Source organism: Eurosta solidaginis, chromosome 4 (genome assembly GCF_040869045.1).
Source record: "Eurosta solidaginis isolate ZX-2024a chromosome 4, ASM4086904v1, whole genome shotgun sequence".
Lineage (NCBI taxonomy): Eukaryota > Metazoa > Arthropoda > Insecta > Diptera > Tephritidae > Eurosta > Eurosta solidaginis.
In genome coordinates, this window is record NC_090322.1 from 253,009,888 (window position 1) to 253,032,014 (window position 22,127).

Genomic DNA, 22,127 nt, shown 5'->3' on the forward strand with positions numbered 1-22,127 from the left:
CGAAGGTGGCTACTAGCAGACGTTTGTTCTTTCTTTGTCGATACATTTATTTTCTTTTTTTTTTTGCTGCTTGTCTAATGATTTATGAGCCTCGCTGTTTCAGTAGTGGATTATATACTCTCACAGAAGATTCTTGATTCCAATTTGGTTTGGTTATTTATAATATATTTAGCAGACCCCGCAGACATCATACTTCTTCATACCTGTTAACTAAAGTTTAACAATAACTAAAAGAAATATTTTATTTATTTCAAACTTGAAATGTCTTTTATTAAACTGGTTTAAAGATGGAATTTTCGAAAATTCAAAAACGCATTTATTATTAACAAATTTTCAAACCGCTTTGAATATTTTGTCTGATTTGCTTCAAACCCAAAAGGTTTGCAAACACGCCAGCTACTATTGCCGTATAAACGGTAAATAATTGTTTGAACGAAATTTATTCGCATTTTATTTCACCAGCAGTGGTTGCAGCGGTAGTATCTTTCTTTTCTTTCGATTCATACTTGGTCTTCTTATGCTTATTGGATTTGAGATGCAAATTCCATTGATACTCGCCTATGAAAGTCCTTTCACAAACTGTGCAATAATTGGTTACCTGAAAAGAAATAAAATTTAGGAAACGAATTAAAAATGTTTAATAAAAATTATATCAATACTTTTAGTTGTAAATCTTTAACAAATTATCTAACCAACATTAGGGCTAAAATTTTTCATTGGTTTTACATACCTCTTGATTGAGTCCGGCACCTGGATGTACACGTTTAGTCATCGGTTGTATCTCACAAACCTGCCCATTTCGATAGCTGTCAATCACGGTTACAGCGCGTTCAAAAACTTGTGTTTGCCATTGGCTCACATCAGTCGTATCCAATTCATACAAATCGGGCACTTGACGATCCTTACTGGCCAAGAAACGATTATTAATCCATTTAATTTGCTTTTTCGAGTAACGTTTTGTTACGAGTTTCAATTCATTCAAACATGAGGCGAGCAAATGTGTGCCAGGTGGCAATCTCAATCTGGGTTTCTCTTGGCCACCATCCTCTTCGAGCTTCTGAGCTGGATTACGCATGAACTTTCTTGATTTTGTATGTGCTTTGTAATCCTCTATAAAGTATAAGTTAAAGAAATTTGTGTTAAGTTAAAATAATATTTAAGTGTAAATTAATAAAACACATAATATATGTACATAACCAGAGCAACCCTAAGTACACAAAAGCAGACGTTTCACAATAACTTTTCTGATCTAACTATGAAGTTGGAACGAGACCTTATGTAGCATATTTTCATATATTTAGCAAGTAATTATTTAGCACGATTTAAAAAAAAAATAAATTTCATATTTATTTCTTACAATCTGAGTTAATAATATTAATTTTAGTAAAGTAACAATGTCGATTTTATAAATTAAGGTAGGCATATGGCTGAAAAACAAGAGAAGGTGTAAAAGAATCTTGGAAAATATGTTCACAAATCAAATAGTGACAATTATAACAGCCAGATGGTTGCGGCGGGAGATGGTGCACTTGGTGAAATATTCAAGTCAAACGTAAGCCCCCGACTTTAAAAATATAAATATATTATATACCCCATATAAACTGTTATTTCTACCCCCTTTTTTACGGCTAGAAGCTTCAAATTTCATCAAATACTTACGCTGACGTCATATATTCTTGAAATAAGTGATTCGTGGTCATAGTTTTTACATGCAGACAACAAAAAACGTGAAACCTTGTTTTTAATTTTTATAAGCTTTTCTAATCTAATTGTTGATAGCGCGAATAAAAGAGACTTATTCCACCTTTTAACTCAACGTTTCGCCAAATTTCCTTGGCATCATCAGGAGTTAAGATATCTCTATTTATTTAATAAAAGAAAGCGAACATTAAAAAAACACAAATAAGTTTTGTGTATTTTTTTACATACATATATATAGAGATATGTAAGGAGACGGAGAACATGATTACACATAAAACAAAAATTACACTTGACAATTATGTTTAGAGAGCCTTCGAATACTTCAAAAAAAGAACATACGATTAACAGAAGAGAAGACACTGACAATATTGCCGCTTCATATTTATTATGTTTATAACATTTAAAGTGACAAGTTTACCACAAAAAACGATGGTATCGATTTTTGATTTAGTTTTAATAGTTTAATGGTTTTCGCATATTTTAATAATTAAATCAACACATTTTTATGTAAGTAAGTGCAAAATTAACATTATTGTCAAGTGTAATCTTTGTTTTATGTGTAATCATGTTCACCGTCTCCTTACATATCTCTATATATATGTATGTAAAAAAATACACAAAACTTATTTATGTTTTTTTAATGTTCGCTTTCTTTTATTACATAAATAGAGATATCTTAACTCCTGATGATGCCAAGGAAATTTGGCGAAACGTTGAGTTAAAAGGTGGAATAGGTCTCTTTTATTCGCACTATCAACAATTAGATCAGAAAAGCTTATAAAAATTAAAAATTTGCATGCCAAACAAACTGATCGGTAACAAAAATCTTGAAACTTTGTATCCGCACACAAAGTACCTACCTATTTTTAAACGGTTTTATTTAGGTTGACTTGACAGGCTGGCTGGTTGGATGGCTGGCACGAATTTTGTAATTGAAATTTAAGTAACTTCCCGATAAGCTACAAGCTTGAAACTTGGAATATAGTTCAGAACCCGATGACAATGCAATAATACGAATTGCCGCTAGGTGGCGCAAGGATCGAGATATTCACAAAAATCGTATTTGTTGTCCGATTTGGCTCATATTTGGAACACATAATAAATAAGAGAATAGAAAGCGACCTATAAAAAAACCGCTAGGTGGCGCAAAGATCGAGATATTCAAACAAGTCGTATGTGTGATCCGATTTGGTCCATATTTGGAACACATAATACATACATGAATAGAAAGCGACCTATGATGTCCGATTTGGCTCATATTTGGAAAAAATATTACATACAGTCCGGTAGAAATGACATCAAAATATCTTGGAGTTGGAGGAGGGGCAAGCATACGTGGAGTCGACTAAAGTCTTTGGAAGGATTATGTATTGAGGAATTAGATTGTAACAAATTGTCAGAAAAGTCCTTGCAGTAATGAGTCACTAAATGAACTAAATAGATTGAGAAATAATAGGCAATTAAATAAAGACTAGGTTAAACGGTTTTATTGAAAACAATACTTACATGAAGTAATAATAATAATAAAAGCTAGAAAATAATTAGGTAGGTCCTAGGTACTAGTCATCACACTCCACATCAATCTAGGGCGTTGATCAGACAATTAAATAAAAGCGTTGGACGCGTAAAATTTCTATTGATAGTCATATATAAGACCAACTGAACCTTAATCAGGTCATCCTACGCCTTACATTTTTACAAATTTCACGCTTCCAACGCTTTTATTTAATTGTCTGATCAACGCCCTAGATTGATGTGGAGTGTGATGACTAGTACCTAGGACCTACCTAATTATTTTCTAGCTTTTAGTCTTATTATTACTTCATGTAAGTATTGTTTTCAATAAACCCGTTTAACATAATTTTTTTTTTTATTATTTTATTTTAATTTTATATTTATCCAAGTTTCGATTCGAGCTCAAGGCCAGAACAATAATTTTTTTCTAATGATAATTATTGTTTTATATATTGGTTTCCGATCGGTTTGATTGATTTTCATATATTTTTGTTAAGCTTTTCCGATCTATTCTGAACTAGTGCAAATAAAACAATTTATTTCACCTTACAGCTCGACGTTTCGCCAAATTTCCTTGGCTTCTTCTGGAGCAATTCTGTATTTATTAACAATAAAAACACAAAAACAACAACATTAATTTGAAATTATCACAATTACACATATTAACATTTAACATTGATTTATAAGTTTTCAAATTTCCACTTACATTTGAATTACGGCATTAAATTAAAGAAATAAAACATAATTACAAGAAAAAAGATTAAAAAATATGGAAGATTAAAAATATAAAATAAAAAATAAAACGATACCATCTACTGTGGTACACTTGTCATACTAAAAGTAAAATGTTATAAACATAATATGTAAGTGGCAGCGATACCATCTGTGTCCTCTTTCTTATTCATAGTCTTTTCCCTATTTTGCAAAATTCGTAGGCTTTCCAAGGTGTATCGTTTTTTCTCTCTAGCTTCTTTGTCTATTATTTTCGTGTTTTCGAAGTCAGCGACGTGGTTGTGTGTTATTACGTGTTGTGAGAGAGCTGTATTTTGTTTTGCACTAGTTCAGAATAGATAATTATTGTTATTTTTTAATTTTTCTAAATTTGAAAAATTGTATTTGGTTTTTGGAATAGTAAGTAGAAAATTTTTCAGACAACCTGCCATAGCTGCGCAGATAGATCCATTTCGAAGGGTGCTAAGCCTTCATCATCAGTACGCTTTAGGCATGCTGCGCTAACCATTTAGCTATACAGCGGTGGTTTGTTTGACTGGCAAATTTGCTACTTCTATTCCTTTTTACCAACTATATTTATTCAGTGTTGCGCCATCTGGCGCAAATCACTGATAATGCTGCATTTTTGCTTATTGCCAATTACTTTGTTTGACATTGCCAAGTGCTCACGGTTTATTAACAATTGTTTTTGTTTTTATCGGCCTATTGATAAATGATTCAAATTAAAAATCGCTTAGGTATGTACATCTGTTCACTATTTATTTCTTATCTTATACATCCGATTATTTGGATATTGGATATTACCAATGGGATAATATTATTGTTCGGCCCCATTCATGAAAGGTATGAAGTCTTCGGCACAGACGAAGACAGCACCGTTCTTACTTTTTTTTCAGAATATTCTTTTTTCAGAGGAAATCAATTCATGGCATGTAGATTTGTATTCATTGTTTGCTTACTTTACAAATGTCAAATCCGATTTGACACTGGACGCCAAAGTTATAGCGATTCCCAAAACGGTGGTTACGAGGTACTTCAGGATCAGATAAGCATACTTTTTTGTTTTTAAAGACCATAAATGCATATTTTTATACTCAGAGGTCTTTGCACACAGAGTATATTAGCTTTGATTGGGTAACGGTTGGTTGTACAGGTATAAAGGAATCGAGATAGATATAGACTTCCATATATCAAAATCATCAGTATCGAAAAAAAATTTGATTGAGCCATGTCTGTCTCTGTCCGTTAACACGATAACTTGAGTAAATATTGTGATTTCTTCACCAAATTTGGTACACGTGCTTATCTGGACCTAGAATAGATTGGTATTGAAAATGGGCTAAATCGGATGATAACCACGCCCACTTTTTATATATATAACATTTTGGAAAACACAAAAAACCTGATTATTTAGAAAATAATACACCTAGAATATTGATATTTGACATATGGACTAATATTGAGACTCTTGATACAAAATTTAAAACATTTTTTAAAATGGACGTGGTACCGCCCACTTGTGATAAAATCAATTTTACAAATATTAATAATCACAAATCAAAAATCGTTAAACCTATCGTAACAAAATTCGGCAGAGGTTTCCTTTACTATAGGGAATGCATTGGAGAGGAATTAACGCATTCGGTTAAGGACCACACCCACTTTTATATAAAAGATTTTTAAAAGGGTGGTGGACGAATAAAATAAGATATATCTTTGCAAAAAAGAGCTTTATATCAATGGTATTTCATTTCCCAAGTGGATTTATAACAATTAATATGAAAAACTTCAAATTTTAAAAAACGGGCGTGGCACCGCCCCTTTTATTACTAAGAAATTTCTATGTTTCGGGAGCCATCCCTCGAAGAAAAATTAACGGATCGTAATAAAATTTGGTACACAAATTTTCCCCATAGCAGGAAATATTTCTAGAAAAAATGGACGAGATCGGTTAAGGACCACGCCCACTTTTATATAAAAGATTTTTAAAAGGGTCGTAGACGAAAATAAAAAGCTATATCTTAGCGAAAAAAGCTTTGTATCAATAGAATTTTACTTTCTAAATTGAAATATAACATTAAATTCGAAAATACTAAAATTTTTGAAAATGGGTGTGGCACCCTTTTGGAAATGGTATCAAAAAGTTTCATAAATTTTGTTTTATTTTTATAAAAGCGGTATTCTTGTATAAATTGCCGTGCATCGTTAAATGCCAAAATTAAGTATTGAACATTTGAATATTTGTTTTCTTTGGATATTTCATTTTTGTTCTGTAAAGTATTTGAAAAATAAAATTTCTCGACTTTTGAGGGGGGGGGGGGGGGGGGGGGGAGGTTTGAAATGTCCCCTATTTCCTCAAATGAACGATTTTTACCAGTCGCAATTCTTCAAAGACTAATAGCAAGATCAAAAATATCTGTTCGAGGCGGTTAAAGGTAGTCGTGCAGGAGTCCAAGTTCAAATTACCCTTTAAGGACTTAATGCACCGCACCAAATTTTTGTTTGTGATATTTTCGAACTTGATATTGAGGAGAGACTAGAAAAATCGTCCATTTAATTTATAAGAATCACTCTAATGTACATATCGAGCCCTTACCGCAATTTAAGTGTAACCAACAAAAATACAGATATTAGTTTTTTGCTGAAAACCGATAGTTTTGCATGATTTGAATCATCTCACAAATGTTTATAATAGAGAATAGTACCGTTATCAAGCTAAATCAAAAAGAAATTTTAGTGTAAGCGAATTTTGAGGTTTTTTTACCTTTTTTGTGACCGCAAATTGGTACTTACCTCAAAAGTGCTTCTCTGTGGTATCTTACGAGTAATGTTTATTTTCACTTTTATCGTGTATATTTATATTGTTCGCAAAAGCACTTGTTGCAATTATACTGTATATGCATGATTTAAGCAACCATTTTGCAAAAAGAAAAAATCATTTCTGCTTAAGTTCGTGAAGTCCAATAAAATTGTTTTATTATTTTAATATGGAGCTTTTACAAAATAAGGTGATTAATTATTTTATATTATCATTCAAGGTTCGAATCGAGCTCAAGGCCAGAACAATAATTTTTTTCTAATGATAATTATTGTTATTTTTTAATTTTTCTAAATTTGAAAAAATTGTATTTTGTTTTTGGAATAGTAAGTAGAAAATTGTTCAGACAACCTGCCATAGCTGCGCAGATAGATCCATTTCGAAGGGTGCTAAGCCTTCATCATCAGTACGCTTTAGGCATGCTGCGCTAACCATTTAGCTATACAGCGGTGGTGTGTTTGACTGGCAAATTTGCTACTTCTATTCCTTTTTACCAACTATATTTATTCAGTGTTGCGCCATCTGGTGCAAATCACTGATAATGCTGGATTTTTGTTTATTGTCAATTACTTTGTTTGACATTCCCAAGTGCTCATGGTTTATTAACAATTTTTTTTGTTTTTATCGGCCTATTGATAAATCATTCAAGGTTCGAATCGAGCTCAAGGCCAGAACAATAATTTTTTTCTAATGATAATTATTGTTATTTTTTAATTTTTCTAAATTTGAAAAATTTGAAAAATTTAGAAAAATTAAAAAATAACAATAATTATCATTAGAAAAAAATTATTGTTCTGGCCTTGAGCTCGATTCGAACCTTGAATGATTTATCAATAGGCCGATAAAAACAAAAACAATTTTATATTATCTTTAAAATAAAATAACAAAACTGTGTTTTTATACCAATGAACGATCAAGAATAACTCACTGGTGCCATATAGCGATACTGAGTCTGAAAAGACATATTCTGGGGAATTAGAAAACGAGATATGCGTTAGAACAAGAGGGTACAAGAAGAAACGACAACTTCCTAAAAGACTTCGGGGTAAAAAACGAAAGCTGTATGAAGTTAAACCAAATCCCTGCGTAGGTAAAAAATGTGCAAACAAGTGTTGTGAAAAGCTTAGTGAGCAAGATCGGTTGGTGCTAAATGAACACTTTTGGGGCTTAGGCAACAAGATACGACAAAGAGAATGGCTTCTATCGTGCATGACCCGGAAGTGCGTTCAAAGGAGAACATCAGATAGCCTTAAAAAACAGTGGAGCTATGCATATTTCATTACCTATAACGAAAAGCGGTTTAAAGTTTGTCAGCAGTTTTTACAGAAAACACTTAATATTTCCCAAAACACGTTAATATGTGTTAGAAAAAACATAATCTTCAAATACCTCTTGCCTGAGCAAAAAAATACCTCCTCCCCATAATAAGTCTGACGAAATAAATGTGGCTCTTTTGAGGAACAAAAAAGGAAACAAAAAGTACTAAGTTATATCTTCCACAGTACTTCCGAAACGTGCCAACTTTGTATAGGTGTTACACGCAGCACTTGATAAATACAAATCAGGAGCAAGCTAAGTTATCCCTAAGAGTTTTTCGTACCATTTTCAAAAATGAATACCATATAGGCTTCCATTTGCCAAAACAGGACAAATGCATAATTTGTGAAAAGTATAAGAATCCGGACAGAGAAGCACAAAACCTTTTACAACAAACTGAGGAACATAAAATGCACATACGGGACAGGGATAAATCAAAAGAAATTTTCTTAGAGGACCAAAGAAAAAGCAAAGAGAATGGGACGTATATCTGCGCCAGCTTCGACCTTCAGAAAGTATTGAATACACCACACGGAAAAAGCGTAAACCTTTTCTATTCAAGAAAATATGATTTTTATAATGAAAGCGTTTACGAAAACGGCACAAGAAACGGTTATTGCTTTTTATGGGGTTAATCGGATGGAAAACGTGGATGTAATCAAATTTTCAGTGAAATTTTCCAGTACTTAAATATCGTGGATGAAAGGGGGACTCATTCTGATATAAGTCTATATTGTGATAGTTGCGTTGGGCAGAACAGGAACAGAGCTATGATAATATATTTCTTAGAGAAAGCTGCTAACATAAAACACATTAAATTAACTTACCTGTTGCCTGGGCATACCATGATGCCCGTGGACTCCATACATAGCACTATTGAGTCTTTTATTCGCGATAGAAATGTTTGGGCTCCAAGTGAATGGTATACAATTCTTTCGAACGCAAGAACTATACCAGAAAATTATACATGCATTTCAATTCATAATTCGGATTTTAAAGATTCGAAAACCTTTTCTCAAGCTTTGCTTCCAGCTTCAGTTAAAATATGATTTACGTCTTTGTGTTGCGCTATCTTTGAAAAAAATTCTCCATTGGTTAAACTACACCATTGTTATTTTGACGATAGCGAAAAAAGGTATACGATCTCAGTACAATTGTGCGGTCAAGACGAAATTCTCTCATACTTAGTAGGGGTCCTGTTACCTTGTATGATCACTTCTTACACATTTCATCTTCAAAATATAACGACCTAAAAGCTCTTTGCGAAAAGAATATCATATCAAAACTATTTCACTATGAATATATTAGCTTATCCCATACTGGAAAGATAATAGATACATTGCTTGAGACAGACGAAGATTACTGAATTATTTTGTTTAAAACAATACTGCTTAATATATTGTGTTCAAATTTGGAATTGTATAAGTTTCCTTTAATTTCAAATTAAATGAGCCCCTATGTAATCTGAAAAATATAATTGAATAACTTAAAATTTAAGGTAATCAACAAAATAGTGTTTGGAAAGTGAGCCAACATGACAGCAAAAAAAAAAAAAACGTAAGTACAGATGATAGGACTTTTGGTACAGTGTGGTCAAAAACCGAAGTCTTAATTGTATGCTCCAGAAATATTTTATACACATACCAAATTTCATTATAGTAGCTATTTTTTGTCAGAAGATAATTACAAAAAACCTTCTACTGTAAAATTTACTTTTTGTGGTTACACTTAAATTGCGGGAAGCGCTCGATATGTATGCCAAATGTGTTTAAAACACAGTTAAACTCGATTAGTTTAAGCATGCGAGGGTACTTAGATTTGCATACAGATTTAGTAGGATTGGTGAAAACTTTATTATAAACTAACCTTCATCCTCGACTCCGACTGCATGAAGAAAATAAAACATAAAATTTCATTAAACCTCGATCTGAACCAAATAATAAATATTATTGGTCTAGGTAGAACAAGCACAGTGTTGTAAAGATTGAAATCAAGTAAGAAAGTCTAGGTAAGGGCGAAACCGTACATTATTTACCCAGCTGTCTACTATCTCATGTATATTAAGTAGATATTTAAAACGAAAATATTATATAAATATTACTACCTAGAAGTCCTCAACGAATCACTTGTTGTCTCTGATGAACTTATGTAGGAGCGAAAGATTCACCGTCCCAGCCTCTGCCACACTGTCGAAAACTCTGCTCGCCGTCTTATTCGCAGTCCTGGAAACCGGCAGAAAAAGTGATGATTCGAATCCTCTTGCTCCTCATCTTGACACCTTTCGCAGAGGGAGCTTGTTGGTATGCGCCACCGTCTCGGAGCATTGATGCAATATCGCAATGACCTACGATGACACCCGTAAGTACCCTCACTGCTTAGATTGAGAAATAAGCTCTTTACTGATCTTGAGACCTCGCAATCGTTCCGGTCGATCCCCAGCAAGTTCGTTGCTTTAATCTCATATTCCTCAATTTTCCCTGAGGAGATAACTCAGCGGTGGGCGTACGAAGTTGCTCCCATCGATTACGTATATTTCGGAACCTTTCCTGGCCATCGTATCTGCAAATGAATTCCCTTCAATATCGCTGTGCCCGGGGACACAGCATAGGGATATGTATATTGAGATGCCTTAAAGCCGACAGCGAAGCTTAACACATTTAATCGTTAACAAAGATCGTTAGGTCCGTGCTGCCCTGAAGCAGCTTTGCTGCTCTCTCTATGGCATGGACCTCCGCCTGGAAGACACTGCACGAGTCACAAATTCGGTACGACCGATTTATATGCTTATGCTTTGAGTACAGTCCAGCTCCAGTTCTCTTTTCCATTTTCAAATTGTCTGTGTAGAGTGTAATGCCCCTACCACTGTCTATGCCTTCCTCCTATTCCACTCCTGAAGAATATCTTATGTTCTGCACCTGGAAGTCAACAAATGCAGTGATTGTGGTCGGTGTCAAACGTTAGGTCAGCTATGTTCCCGTTTAGTCGTCTTCTTATCATGTTGCGCGCTTGCCTACTATGCTTATTGTCAAGATACTTTAGAAAAGTTATAAAAGGAGTCTCCTCTATGCCGTGGTTTTGCAAATTTGAAGAGACATTTGGCAAAAATCTCTCAGAAGTACACAAATCGTACCAAATTATTTTCTTCTTATAAATAAAAATGGATATGTGTGTGTGTCCTATGGCCGTCCAAAGTTCTCAACTGATTTTGACTTAATTTTCAAAGGTTTCAAGGAGTTGAAAAGTGCAATACAAAGCCTTATAGCTTGACAGCTTCCGCAACCCAATTGTCAACCTCACCTATCTGAGAGAAATCCTGTTACAAATAAGAATGTATCATACACATATAAAGGAGACGAGGCTCTGGCGACCCGAGAGTCCTCATGGAACGAAGGAGTGGAGCGAGATGGTTTTGAAGATTCAATGTGGTGTGGAAGATTCAAGATGGCCTGGCTTCTACTTTAATGGACCCGAACGTACCGGATCTATATCCAGCGAAGGACTACCAACATCGATTATACTCCCCCGAAACCATCGGGGGTGTCTTTATCGCTGTAAAAACAACAACAACACGAAAATTTCATTGTACATTTTCGTGGTGACTCGGTATTTTTAGCGCTATGAACATTTTTTAAAAAGTGGGCTTGGCCACTCCCTCAGCCATTTTAAATCTTGTTTTGGTAATAATCCGAGTCTGTTTGGCTCAAACTATTTATGTTTGAGTATACATATGTATGTGATCTATATAATAATGTGGAGAGAATTTGGTAAAAGTGAGCAGTGCCTATTGGAAGAATTCAAATACGCAATTTTTCCGCAGTTATTTGAAGCAGATGCTGGGTTCTGTACATAAGGAAACTGAGGTAGGTAGAAAGGATAGAGTTAGAAGTGGGTGTTGGGCTGAGAGGGGCGGTGTGGGTGTTATAGTTGAAGTGGGAGTGGTATTGGTACTGTGAGTGGGGAGGAGACTAAAGAAGAAGGAGGAAACTAAAGAGAAGTTTATGGAGATAAAGAAAATAAGGGAAGGGCAGGAAAAAGAATATAAAAAAGACAAGGATGGGATAAGGAGTGACAGCGGGAAGTGAGGACCACTTTCAAATGTGGCAAACTAAGAATTTACTGAGTAAAAGTCAAGAACAACAAAGAAATTCTTCCTTCACTGCTTGGCATGATTGCATGACTTTTGTGTTATCTAATAGTCAGATTAGCACAATTGAAATAAGCCATGGAAATGTAACATTAACTGACTTCTTTCTGCATGACTTTGGGGTTAGCTTTGAATAACTTTGGTGTGATGGTAGCGTGCTCCGCCTACCACACCGACGATCCTGGGTTCACGCCCCAGGCAAAGCAACATCAAAATCTTAGAAACAAGTTTTTTCAATTAAGAGGACATTTTTCTAAGCGGGTTCGTCCTCGGCAGTGTTTAGTAAGCACTCCGAGTGTATTTCTGCGATGAAAAGTTCTCAGTGAAAACTCATCTGTCTCGCAGATGCCGTTCGGAGTCGGCATAAAACAAGTAGGCCCCGTCCGACCAATTTGTAGGAAAAATCAAAAGAAATCAAAAGAAATTGGAAGAGAAGCTCGGCCTAAAATCTCTTCGGAGGTTATCGCGCCTTACATTTATTTATGTTTTATGATTTTTTTGGTAAACTGGCCACAGAAGCCTCGACTACATAAATGATAATAAAACAAAATCTAAATTTGTGTATTCAATTACCACTTGTTGGCATTTTATAATCATTCAAGCGTAGATATTCTTCAATTCTACGATCATTGCTCTCATCGTACTTCTCCAAGTAGGGTACAAATTCTTTAAAGCCAATTGTTTGAAGAACACCGACGGTGTATGTTAAGGGATCATCTTTTTTGCTAAACAAATTAAGAAAAATAACCAAATTATGCATTATTTTTAAAACAGTACATAATTACATAAAAATTGTCTTACCTTTGATCAATTTTGTGTTCATAATGAAAGGCACGTAATTCACGTAATAAACCTCGTTCGAGCATACTATCGACGCGCTTATCCAAACGCTTGTCAAGTACATCCTGGAAGAGACAAATGTGTTACTAAATAATTTTTAGAACTAATAAAAAAAAATCACTTAAAAAATAATTAAGTCTTGATTCAAAAGGAAGAGGTTTGTTATTCTATCTCAATTGACCTTAGAGTTATAAGCTGCATCACAGAAGAAAAGAGACCACACATACGTAGGACGGCTAGCCTATTGTGATGCCACCGAGTGAACTAGAGCTAAGAACTTGTACCCATTTGTTTGTCCAACGTGCTTGTTCAGACATTCGATATGTGTTTTGACTAGAGAAAGGAAATTATGAAGGAAGTATTTGAAGCTTTCTATATTTTTGAAGTAGTTTAATTGGGTCGGTTCAATAACTTCCCTGCTAGTTCATAGGTAGCACAGTTCTTAGATACATTATTGTGTTCTTGGAACCAACGCCCTAGTGACCATCCATATTGTACCAAAATATTAACGTTTTTGGTGATCTATATTTTGGCCGAAAACTGCTTAAAGATAAGCCCGTAGCAAATAGATAGAACAAAGATAAGAGGGAGACTTCTGTACTAGAAGCGCTCCACCACGATAATACTATCATTTGGTACAACGATGGGTGGAACACACCAGAGGGCATCGGAGTGGAAATCTTCGGCCCCAGAATCAAAATGTCAATATCACTCGAAAAATATCTGAACATACAGGCGAAGATCATCGCGATAAGACGGTGTGCAGATATCAACCTACAGCGAGGCTACACTAATGAGATAATCGTTATACTAAGCTAGTCAGAACGCGCTGAAGACAACATCTTCAGTTGAAATTAGATCATTAACATTGCGTGAAGAAATTGAATCGTTTAAAGGCTAATGAGGGGTGGATGGAAACGAGAAAGCGGGCGGTCTGGCTAAGAAGGAAGTCGTAGAAAGGAAAATAGAGTTCGAGCTCATCTTGGCGATAGGGACACACAAAGTAATGGAAAAGCCTAGGCATGAGAAGCCATGTCTCAGACAACCACTATGGCGTGAAAGTCCAGGACTGCGGCAGGGAAAGGCACTAATAGGAAGAGACAACACAAAGCGATATAAAGCTGTGATTAATCTTTCAAATGGCAGGCTTAGAATTTGTATAGATATACTCACAGCTCATTGCAGACCGAAAAGCCACATGCACAAACTAGTTATATGGTTTAATTGCCTCCGCAATAGCAGGGGACTTCAGAACACATTCTTCTCGAATGCAATGCAGTCGCGAGTAGAAGACTAGGATACTTGGATTGCTAAAATTAGAAAGTATGCAGATACACTGTCTAAAGCCGAGAACCATTTTAGATTTGTTCAACGAACTTCGCCTGGACGAAGTGTTGCGAAAAGAATGAATGCACAATAGCCCTATAGGTTACACTGCATAGCCTCACAACAATCCATCGATCTATCTAGCCCGTAGCAAAGCCGAAGTGAGCCTTTCGTTTAAAACAATATGTATATCTATTTGAAAATCCTTAAAAAGATCATCAAAGGTTAAAAATAATTTCGATATATAAAGGGAGACGTTAAGCCTCCCATACAAATATAATCTTTTATACCGTATAGCTTTGGAAGCACTCATTGTGGAACATTGAAACCCGGTGTATAGCAATATGAAGTTAGTATCTAACAGCATTAAAAAAATTTAATATGTCTTATATCTGGAAGTATTCATGCTAGACCACTGAAGCTTAGTTAAAAATTAAATAAGGTTATTCTCTAGTACCCCCAGAAAAACAGGGGATAATGGAATACGGGCACCACCTATACAAATGGGATTTTTTATAGTGTATAACCCATAAAATATCTACGGTAGAGGTCTGACAATTTTAAAAAGAGTTATATAAGAGTGTGGTGCGAAGTTGGGAATGGAAATGAGAGTGGGAGTGAAAGTATGGGTAAGAGTGAGATATAACTATTTGGCCTTAACCTATTACTTTGAGACGTTTAGAACATAAATTGCCTGATAGTCTTTTTTTCAAGGTCTGGCAGTAAAGTTTCAGATAACTCATAAAATTTTGTTTGATTCAAGAAAAATCTATTGAAATTTAATAACGATGGGCATACTGACTGGACACTGCCTTCTGTCAAGTGCAGGAAGTGTGAGCTGCAGCAAAAAACGGCTGAGCCCGTTCTGTGTTCGTCCTGCGTCCGCCAGGTTAATTCTCCAGCTATTAGGGGCGACAGAGTTGCCTCGAGATCTCGAGACAGCAATGAAGCTGGGTCCTAGAAAATTGCTAGTATTTCCCAAGAGGACGGAGTCATTCTATAACGTTGTTCCGTTCCGTGAGGTCTTTATTAACCGGCCAGTTCAACCTAACCTAACCTATTAAATAACCTATTGAAATTCCATGCTTATTATGTCATTTTCTGTATCAATAGCTACATTAACCTGGGTCGATTTGTATGGACGAAAGTTAACCGATATCGCGCCATCGATTTTTCGATAGGATTTGGGCTCAGGAAAAAAAGTTCCACTACGCATACCCAAAAAAATAATTTTCGAACCGGCGAAAAAAAATGGCGAAAGGGTAAATTTTTCAACCAAAACACTCCCCAAAACCCACAAAATATTTTTTTTTTTTTCAAAAAACTGTTATCGCCAACGTTTTTACAACAGTTTTTTGAAAAAAAAAATTGTTTGTGTTTTGGTTGAAAAATTTACCCTTTCGCCATTTTTTTCGCAGGCTCAAAAATTATTTTTTTGGGTATGCGTAGTGGAACTTTTTTTCCTGAGCCCAAATCCTATCGAAAAATCGATGGTGCGATATCGGTTAATAAATCGACCCAGTCTAAGCTACATATCTAATAGGAGTAAGAAAGTTTTATTATTTCCTGGTCAATTTCGTTGAGAATTGATTGTTTTATGAAAACTTTAATTTATCCCCAATAAATAATATTTACCACTCTGTATTACATTGTATATTCGAAAGATTTTCCCTCATCCCTTGCAAATGTGGTTTCGAGAAAAACCGGTTTCGGCGTTGTGTCATCATCAGATTTTCATTCTGATCTGTTGTTGTCGTTTGTCTTGTATTTATAGTTCATAGGTGTAAATCGTCTGTTTGGTGGGGAGGAGGATATCCGAGCCTCCGAGGGCGAATCCGCCAAGGATGACGTGCGGAAGAAGAGTGGTGTTGATGATAATCCGTCAAATCAATCTTCAGCACTCTAAGGCGGCTTCCGCAAATTTGGTGCTCTGCATTGAAAAAGGCGGAGTGGATATAGTCCTTGTCCAAGAGCCGTGGCTGAGTAGTAACGGCAGAAATATTTCTGGAGTAATTAATTAATTTATTTATTTGTAGTCATACATGACGAGAGTGCGCTTATAGACTAATGACAAAACTTTGGATTTTTTCTTTTTTGTGCTTAGTATAAATAATAAATGTTAAGTGATCAATATAAATATTACACGATTATACAATTACAACATTAATCAAAACTTACATGTAGTAAAGCTACAAATTTGGCTTTAGAGCTAAATAAATCAGAGGTAAAACAACCCGATGGAGTGATAAGTTCACTTAAAGCTCTATAGATAGGTGCATTGCTAGCATGAGTACTTCTGACTTGTTTTAAGGAAAAAAGATCGTTATTCCTAAGACAACGCTGCGGGACATGGAAAAATATACGTTCAAGTAAAAGAGGGCGATCTATTATACCATTTATAATGTCGAACACTGTAGAGAGGGAGAGAATAGTTCTTCTGGAGTTTAACGATTTCAGGTTGATTAATTTGCATCTGGCAATATATGGTGGAAGTGGGTCTATAAAATTTAATGAGCGTAGAGCATAGTAGCATAGAGCATTTTGAACACGTTCAAGTCGTTTGATATGACAATCAAAATATGGTCTCCAAATGAAGACCGCATATTCAAATTTGGAGCGAACAAGTGACGTGTATAAGAGCTTCAGCGTATACGGATCACTAAAGTCCGAACTAAACCGACGAATGAAAGCAAGCATAGCATACGATTTTTCTATAGTGCTATTTATATGGCTCAAGAATGAAAACTTAGCATCGAAAATAACACCCAGGTCGGATATTTCATTCAGGGTGGATAGATTAGAGTTGCCAATGGAATAGGAGGTAGGAATAGAGGAACGAGACTTCGCAAACGACACATGGAAACATTTACTAACATTAAGAAGAAGTCGATTTTTTTCACACCATAAAACAACGTTGTCTAAATCATCCTGAATTTTAGATGAATCAGACAGAGAACGAACAGAGGAATAAATTTTAAGATCGTCAGCGTATAGCAGAAAATTGGAGAAGGTAAAACACTCACAAATATCATTAAAAAGTAAGGAAGGCTAAGTTCGGGTGTAACCGAACATTACATACTCAGTTGAGAGCTATGGAGACAAAATAAGGAAAATCACCATGTAGGAAAATGAACCTAGGGTAACCCTGGAATGTGGTTGTATGACATGTGTATCAAATGGAAGGTATTAAAGAGTATTTTAAGAGAGAGTAGGCCATAGTTCTATGGATGGATGCCATTTAGGGATATCGCCATAAAGGTGGACCAGGGCTGACTCTAGAATTTGTTTGTACGATATGGGTATCAAATGAAAGGTGTTACTGAGCATTTTAAGAGGGAGTGGGCCTTAGGTCTATCGGTGGACGCCTTTTCGAGATATCGCCATTAAGGTGGACCAGGGGTGACTCTAGAATGTGTTTGTACGATATGGGTATCAAATGAAAGTTGGTAATGAGTATTTTAAAAGGAAATTGGCTTTAGTTCTATAGGTGAACGCCTTTTCGAGAAATCGCCATAAAGGTGGACCAGGGGTGACTCTAGAATATGTTTGTACGATATGGGTATCAAATGAAAGCTGTTAATGAGTATTTTGAAAAGCAGTGATCCTTAGTTCCATAGGTGGACGCCGTTTCGAGATATCGCCATAAAGGTGGACCAGGGGTGTCTCTAGAATGTGCCTGTACGATATGGAAATCAAATGAAAGGTGTTACTGAGCATTTTAAGAGGGAGTGGGCATTAGGTCTATAGGTGGACGCCTTTTCGAGATATTGCCATTAGGGTGGGCCAGGGGTGACTCTAGAATGTTTGTACGATATGGGTATCAAACGAAAAGTGTTACTGAGCATTTTAAGAGGGAGTGGGCAATAGGTCTATAGGTGGACGCCTTTTCGAAATGTCGCCATTAGGGTGGGCCAGGGGTGACTCTAGACTGTGTTTGTATGATATGGGTATCAAATGAAAGATGGTAATGAGTATTTTAAAAGGGAGTAATCCTTAGTTCTATAGGTGGACGCCTTTTCGAGATATCGCCATAAAGGTGGACCAAGGGTGACTCTAGAATGTTTGTACGATATGTGTATCAAACGAAAGGTGTTACAGAGAATTTTAAGAGGGAGTGGGCATTAGGTCTATAAGTGGACGCCTTTTCGAGATATCGTCATTAGGGTGGGCCAGGGGTGACTCTAGAATGTGTTTGTACGATATGGGTATCAAACGAAAGGTGTTACTGAGCATTTTAAGAGGGAGTGGGCATTAGGTCTATAGGTGGACGTCTTTTCGAGATATCGCCATTAGGGTGGGCCAGGGGTGACTCTAGAATGTGTTTGTACGATATGGGTATCAAACGAAAGGTGTTACTGAGCATTTTAAGAGGGAGTGGGCATTAGGTCTATAGGTGGACGCCTTTTCGAGATATCGCCATTAGGGTGGGCCAGGGGTGACTCTAGAATGTGTTTGTACGATATGGGTATCAAATGAAAGGTGGTAATGAGTATTTTAAAAGGGAGTTATCCTTAGTTCTATATGTGGACGCCTTTTCGAGATATCGCCATAAAGGTGGACCAAGGGTGACTCTAGAATGTTTGTACGATATGGGTATCAAACGAAAGGTGTTACTGAGCATTTTAAGAGGGAGTGGGCATTAGGTCTATAGGTGGACGCCTTTTCGAGATATCGCCATTAGGGTGGGCCAGGGTGACTCTAGAATGTGTTTGTACGATATGGGTATCAAATGAAAGGTGGTAATGAGTATTTTAAAAGGGAGTAATCCTTAGTTCTATAGGTGGAACCCTTTTCGAGATATCGCCATAAAGGTGGACCAAGGGTGACTCTAGAATGTTTGTACGATATGGGTATCAAACGAAAGGTGTTACTGAGCATTTTAAGAGGGAGTGGGCATTAGGTCTTTTCGAGATATCGCCATTAGGGTGGGCCAGGGGTGACTCTAGAATGTTTATACGATATGGGTATCAACGAAAGGTGTTACTGGGCATTTTAAGAGGGAGTGGGCATTAGGTCTATAGGTGGACGCCTTTTCGAGATATCGCCATTAGGGTGGGCCAGGGGTGACTCTAGAATGTGTTTGTACGATATGGATATCAAATTAAAGGTATTAATGAGGGTTTTAAAAGCGAGTGGCCTTTGTATATGTGAAGGTGTTCTCGCGATATCGACCAAAATGTGGACCAAGTGATCCAGAAAATCATCTGTCGGGTACTGCTAATTTATTTATATATGCAATAACACTAACAGTATTCCTGCCAAGATTCCAAGGGCTGTTGATTTCGCCTTGTAGAACTTTTTCATTTTCTTCTACTTAATATGGTAGGTGTCACACCCATTTTACAAAGTTTTTTCCAAAGTTATATTTTGCGTCAATAAACCAATCCAGTTACCATGTTTCATCCCTTTTTTCGTATTTGGTATAGAATTATAACATTTTTTTCATTTTTCGTAATTTTCGATATCGATAAAGTGGGCGTGGTTATGGTCGGATTTCGGCCATTTTTTATACCAAGATAAAGTGAGTTCAGATAAGTAGGTGTGCTAAGTTTAGTAAAGATATATCGGTTTTTGCTCAAGTTATTGTGTTAACGGCCGAGCGGAAGGACAGACGGTGGACTGTGTATAAAAACTGGGCGTGGCTTCAACTGATTTCGCCTATTTTCACAGAGAACAGTTACCGTCATAGAATCTATGTCCCTACCCAATTTGAGAAGGATTGGTAAATTTTTGTTCGACTTATGGCATTAAAAGTATTCTAGACAAACTAAATGAAAATGGGCGGAGCCACGCCCATTTTGAAATTTTCTTTTATTTTTGTATTTTGTTGCATCATATCATTATAGGAGTTGAATTTTGACTTAATTTACTTATATACAGTAAAGATATTAAATTTATTGTTAAAATTTGAATTTAAAAAAATTTTTTTTTAAAAAGTGGGCGTGTTCTTCATCCAATTTTGCTAATGTTTATTTAGCACATATATAGTAATAGTAGTAGCGTTCCTGCCAAATTTCATCATGATATCTTCAACGACTGCCAAATGACAGCTTGCAAAACTTTTAAATTACCTTCTTGTAAAAGTGGGCGGTGCCACGCCCATTGTCCAAAATCTTACTAATTTTCTATTCTGCGTCATAACGACAACCCGTCTGCCAAGTTTCATCGCTTTAACCGCCTTTGGCAATGAATTATCGCATTTTTTCGGTTTTTCGAAATTTTCGATATCGAAAAAGTGGGCGTGGTTATAGTCCGATATCGTTCATTTTAAATAGCGATCTGAGATGAGTGCCCAGGAATCTACATACCAAATTTCATTAAGATACCTCAAAATTTACTCAAGTTATCGTGTTAACGGACGGACGGACGGACGGACGGACGGACGGACGGACGGACATGGCTCAATCAAATTTTTTTTCGATCCTGATTATTTTGATATATGGAAGTCTATATCTATCTCGATTCCTTTATATATGTACAACCAACCGTTATCCAATCAAACTTAATATACTCTGTGAGCTCTGCTCAACTGAGTATAATAAAAATGATAAAGAGTAAGGGTCCCAGAATGCTATCTTGAGGCACACCAGAGGAGGCAATAAAGTTATAAGATGATAAATTGTCAACAACTACAATGCAGTGCCGAGAAGGAAGGTTCGATTTTATCCAAGATAGAAAAGTAGAGTTAAAGCCCAGATGCGCCAACTTTTCAACTAACAGTGTGTGACGCCTTAGAAAAGTCAGTATAAATAGTGTCAATTTGCAGGTGATCATTAAAAGCAGCTGTACAGAATTCGGAAAACACGGCAAGGTTGGTAACCGTGGATCGACCAGATATGAAGCCATGTTGGTTGATAGAAATATATCTCTTGATGGAAAAAAACATCTTTTACTTGACAATATATTCAAACAATTTTGATACGGTTGACAATTTTGAAATTGGCATGTAGTTGGCAATATCATTTTTATTACCTTTTTTGAAAACAGGCGTGATAGAGGTAAATTTCCTGGCATCAACAAAAACACCCGAATGAAGTGATTTATTAAAAATTATCATAAGATAATAAGCAACAGCAGTGCAGTTTTTGAAAAGGTAAGATGAGAAACCATTAACATCCGAACTCGTAGACGACTTAATATGTAGAATACCATCGAGCACATCATCAAGCGATAAGGAAAGTGATCCAAAATTAATTGGTGAATCGGTATCTGGGAAATAGTTGTCATCGAACGGCTCAGACGACGACTCGAAATTAGAGCTGAAAAGGTCAGCAAAAAGATTACCAGCCTCTTGTCGGGAGGATGCACTGGTTCCATTGTAGAACACATCGGATGGTATGCTAGAACACATTCTTTTGGATTTAACAAAACCCCAAAAAGACTTTGGATTTTGATTGATGTCAGATTCAAAATTATGAACATAATATCGGTATAAGTCCTTATTTAGGGATTTAAACTCTTTGCGATAGCGGTGAAATTTTTCTTTATAAGAAACAGAGACTTGTACTTTTTGTAAAATTTGTTTCTTAGATTCTTTAACCTCTTTAATTTCGATGTATAGCACGGTATCCTAAGGCATTTCTTCCCAAAAACTGGAACATGTTTTGAACAGAATGTTTGAATTCTATTTCTAAATACTTCAAAGCATTCCTCAGCATTGATATTAGCAAGTAAGGGGTCCCAATCTAAGGCAGCTATATCCAAATTAACATTATGCAAGTTTCCACGTTTGAA

The 22,127-nt window shown here is 35.8% G+C and overlaps 1 protein-coding gene across 2 annotated transcripts in view; it reads right to left on the bottom strand.

Moving 5' to 3' along the window:
- Positions 1 to 239: 239 nt before the first annotated feature.
- Positions 240 to 22,127, bottom strand: part of LOC137251338 (tRNA dimethylallyltransferase) — a 689,017-nt gene continuing 667,129 nt past the window's right edge. Inside the window, exons 6-10 of one of the 2 annotated variants that reach the window (XM_067785738.1) lie at positions 13,029 to 13,132; positions 12,801 to 12,952; positions 9,950 to 9,967; positions 731 to 1,110; positions 240 to 598 (exon numbers count right to left, since the gene is read on the bottom strand). In XM_067785738.1, coding sequence (XP_067641839.1) covers positions 440 to 598; positions 731 to 1,110; positions 9,950 to 9,967; positions 12,801 to 12,952; positions 13,029 to 13,132 — 813 coding nt within the window. In that variant the 3' untranslated portion in view covers positions 240 to 439. The remainder of the gene's footprint in view (positions 599 to 730; positions 1,111 to 9,949; positions 9,968 to 12,800; positions 12,953 to 13,028; positions 13,133 to 22,127) is intronic. The other variant, XM_067785739.1, reaches the window with a different exon arrangement.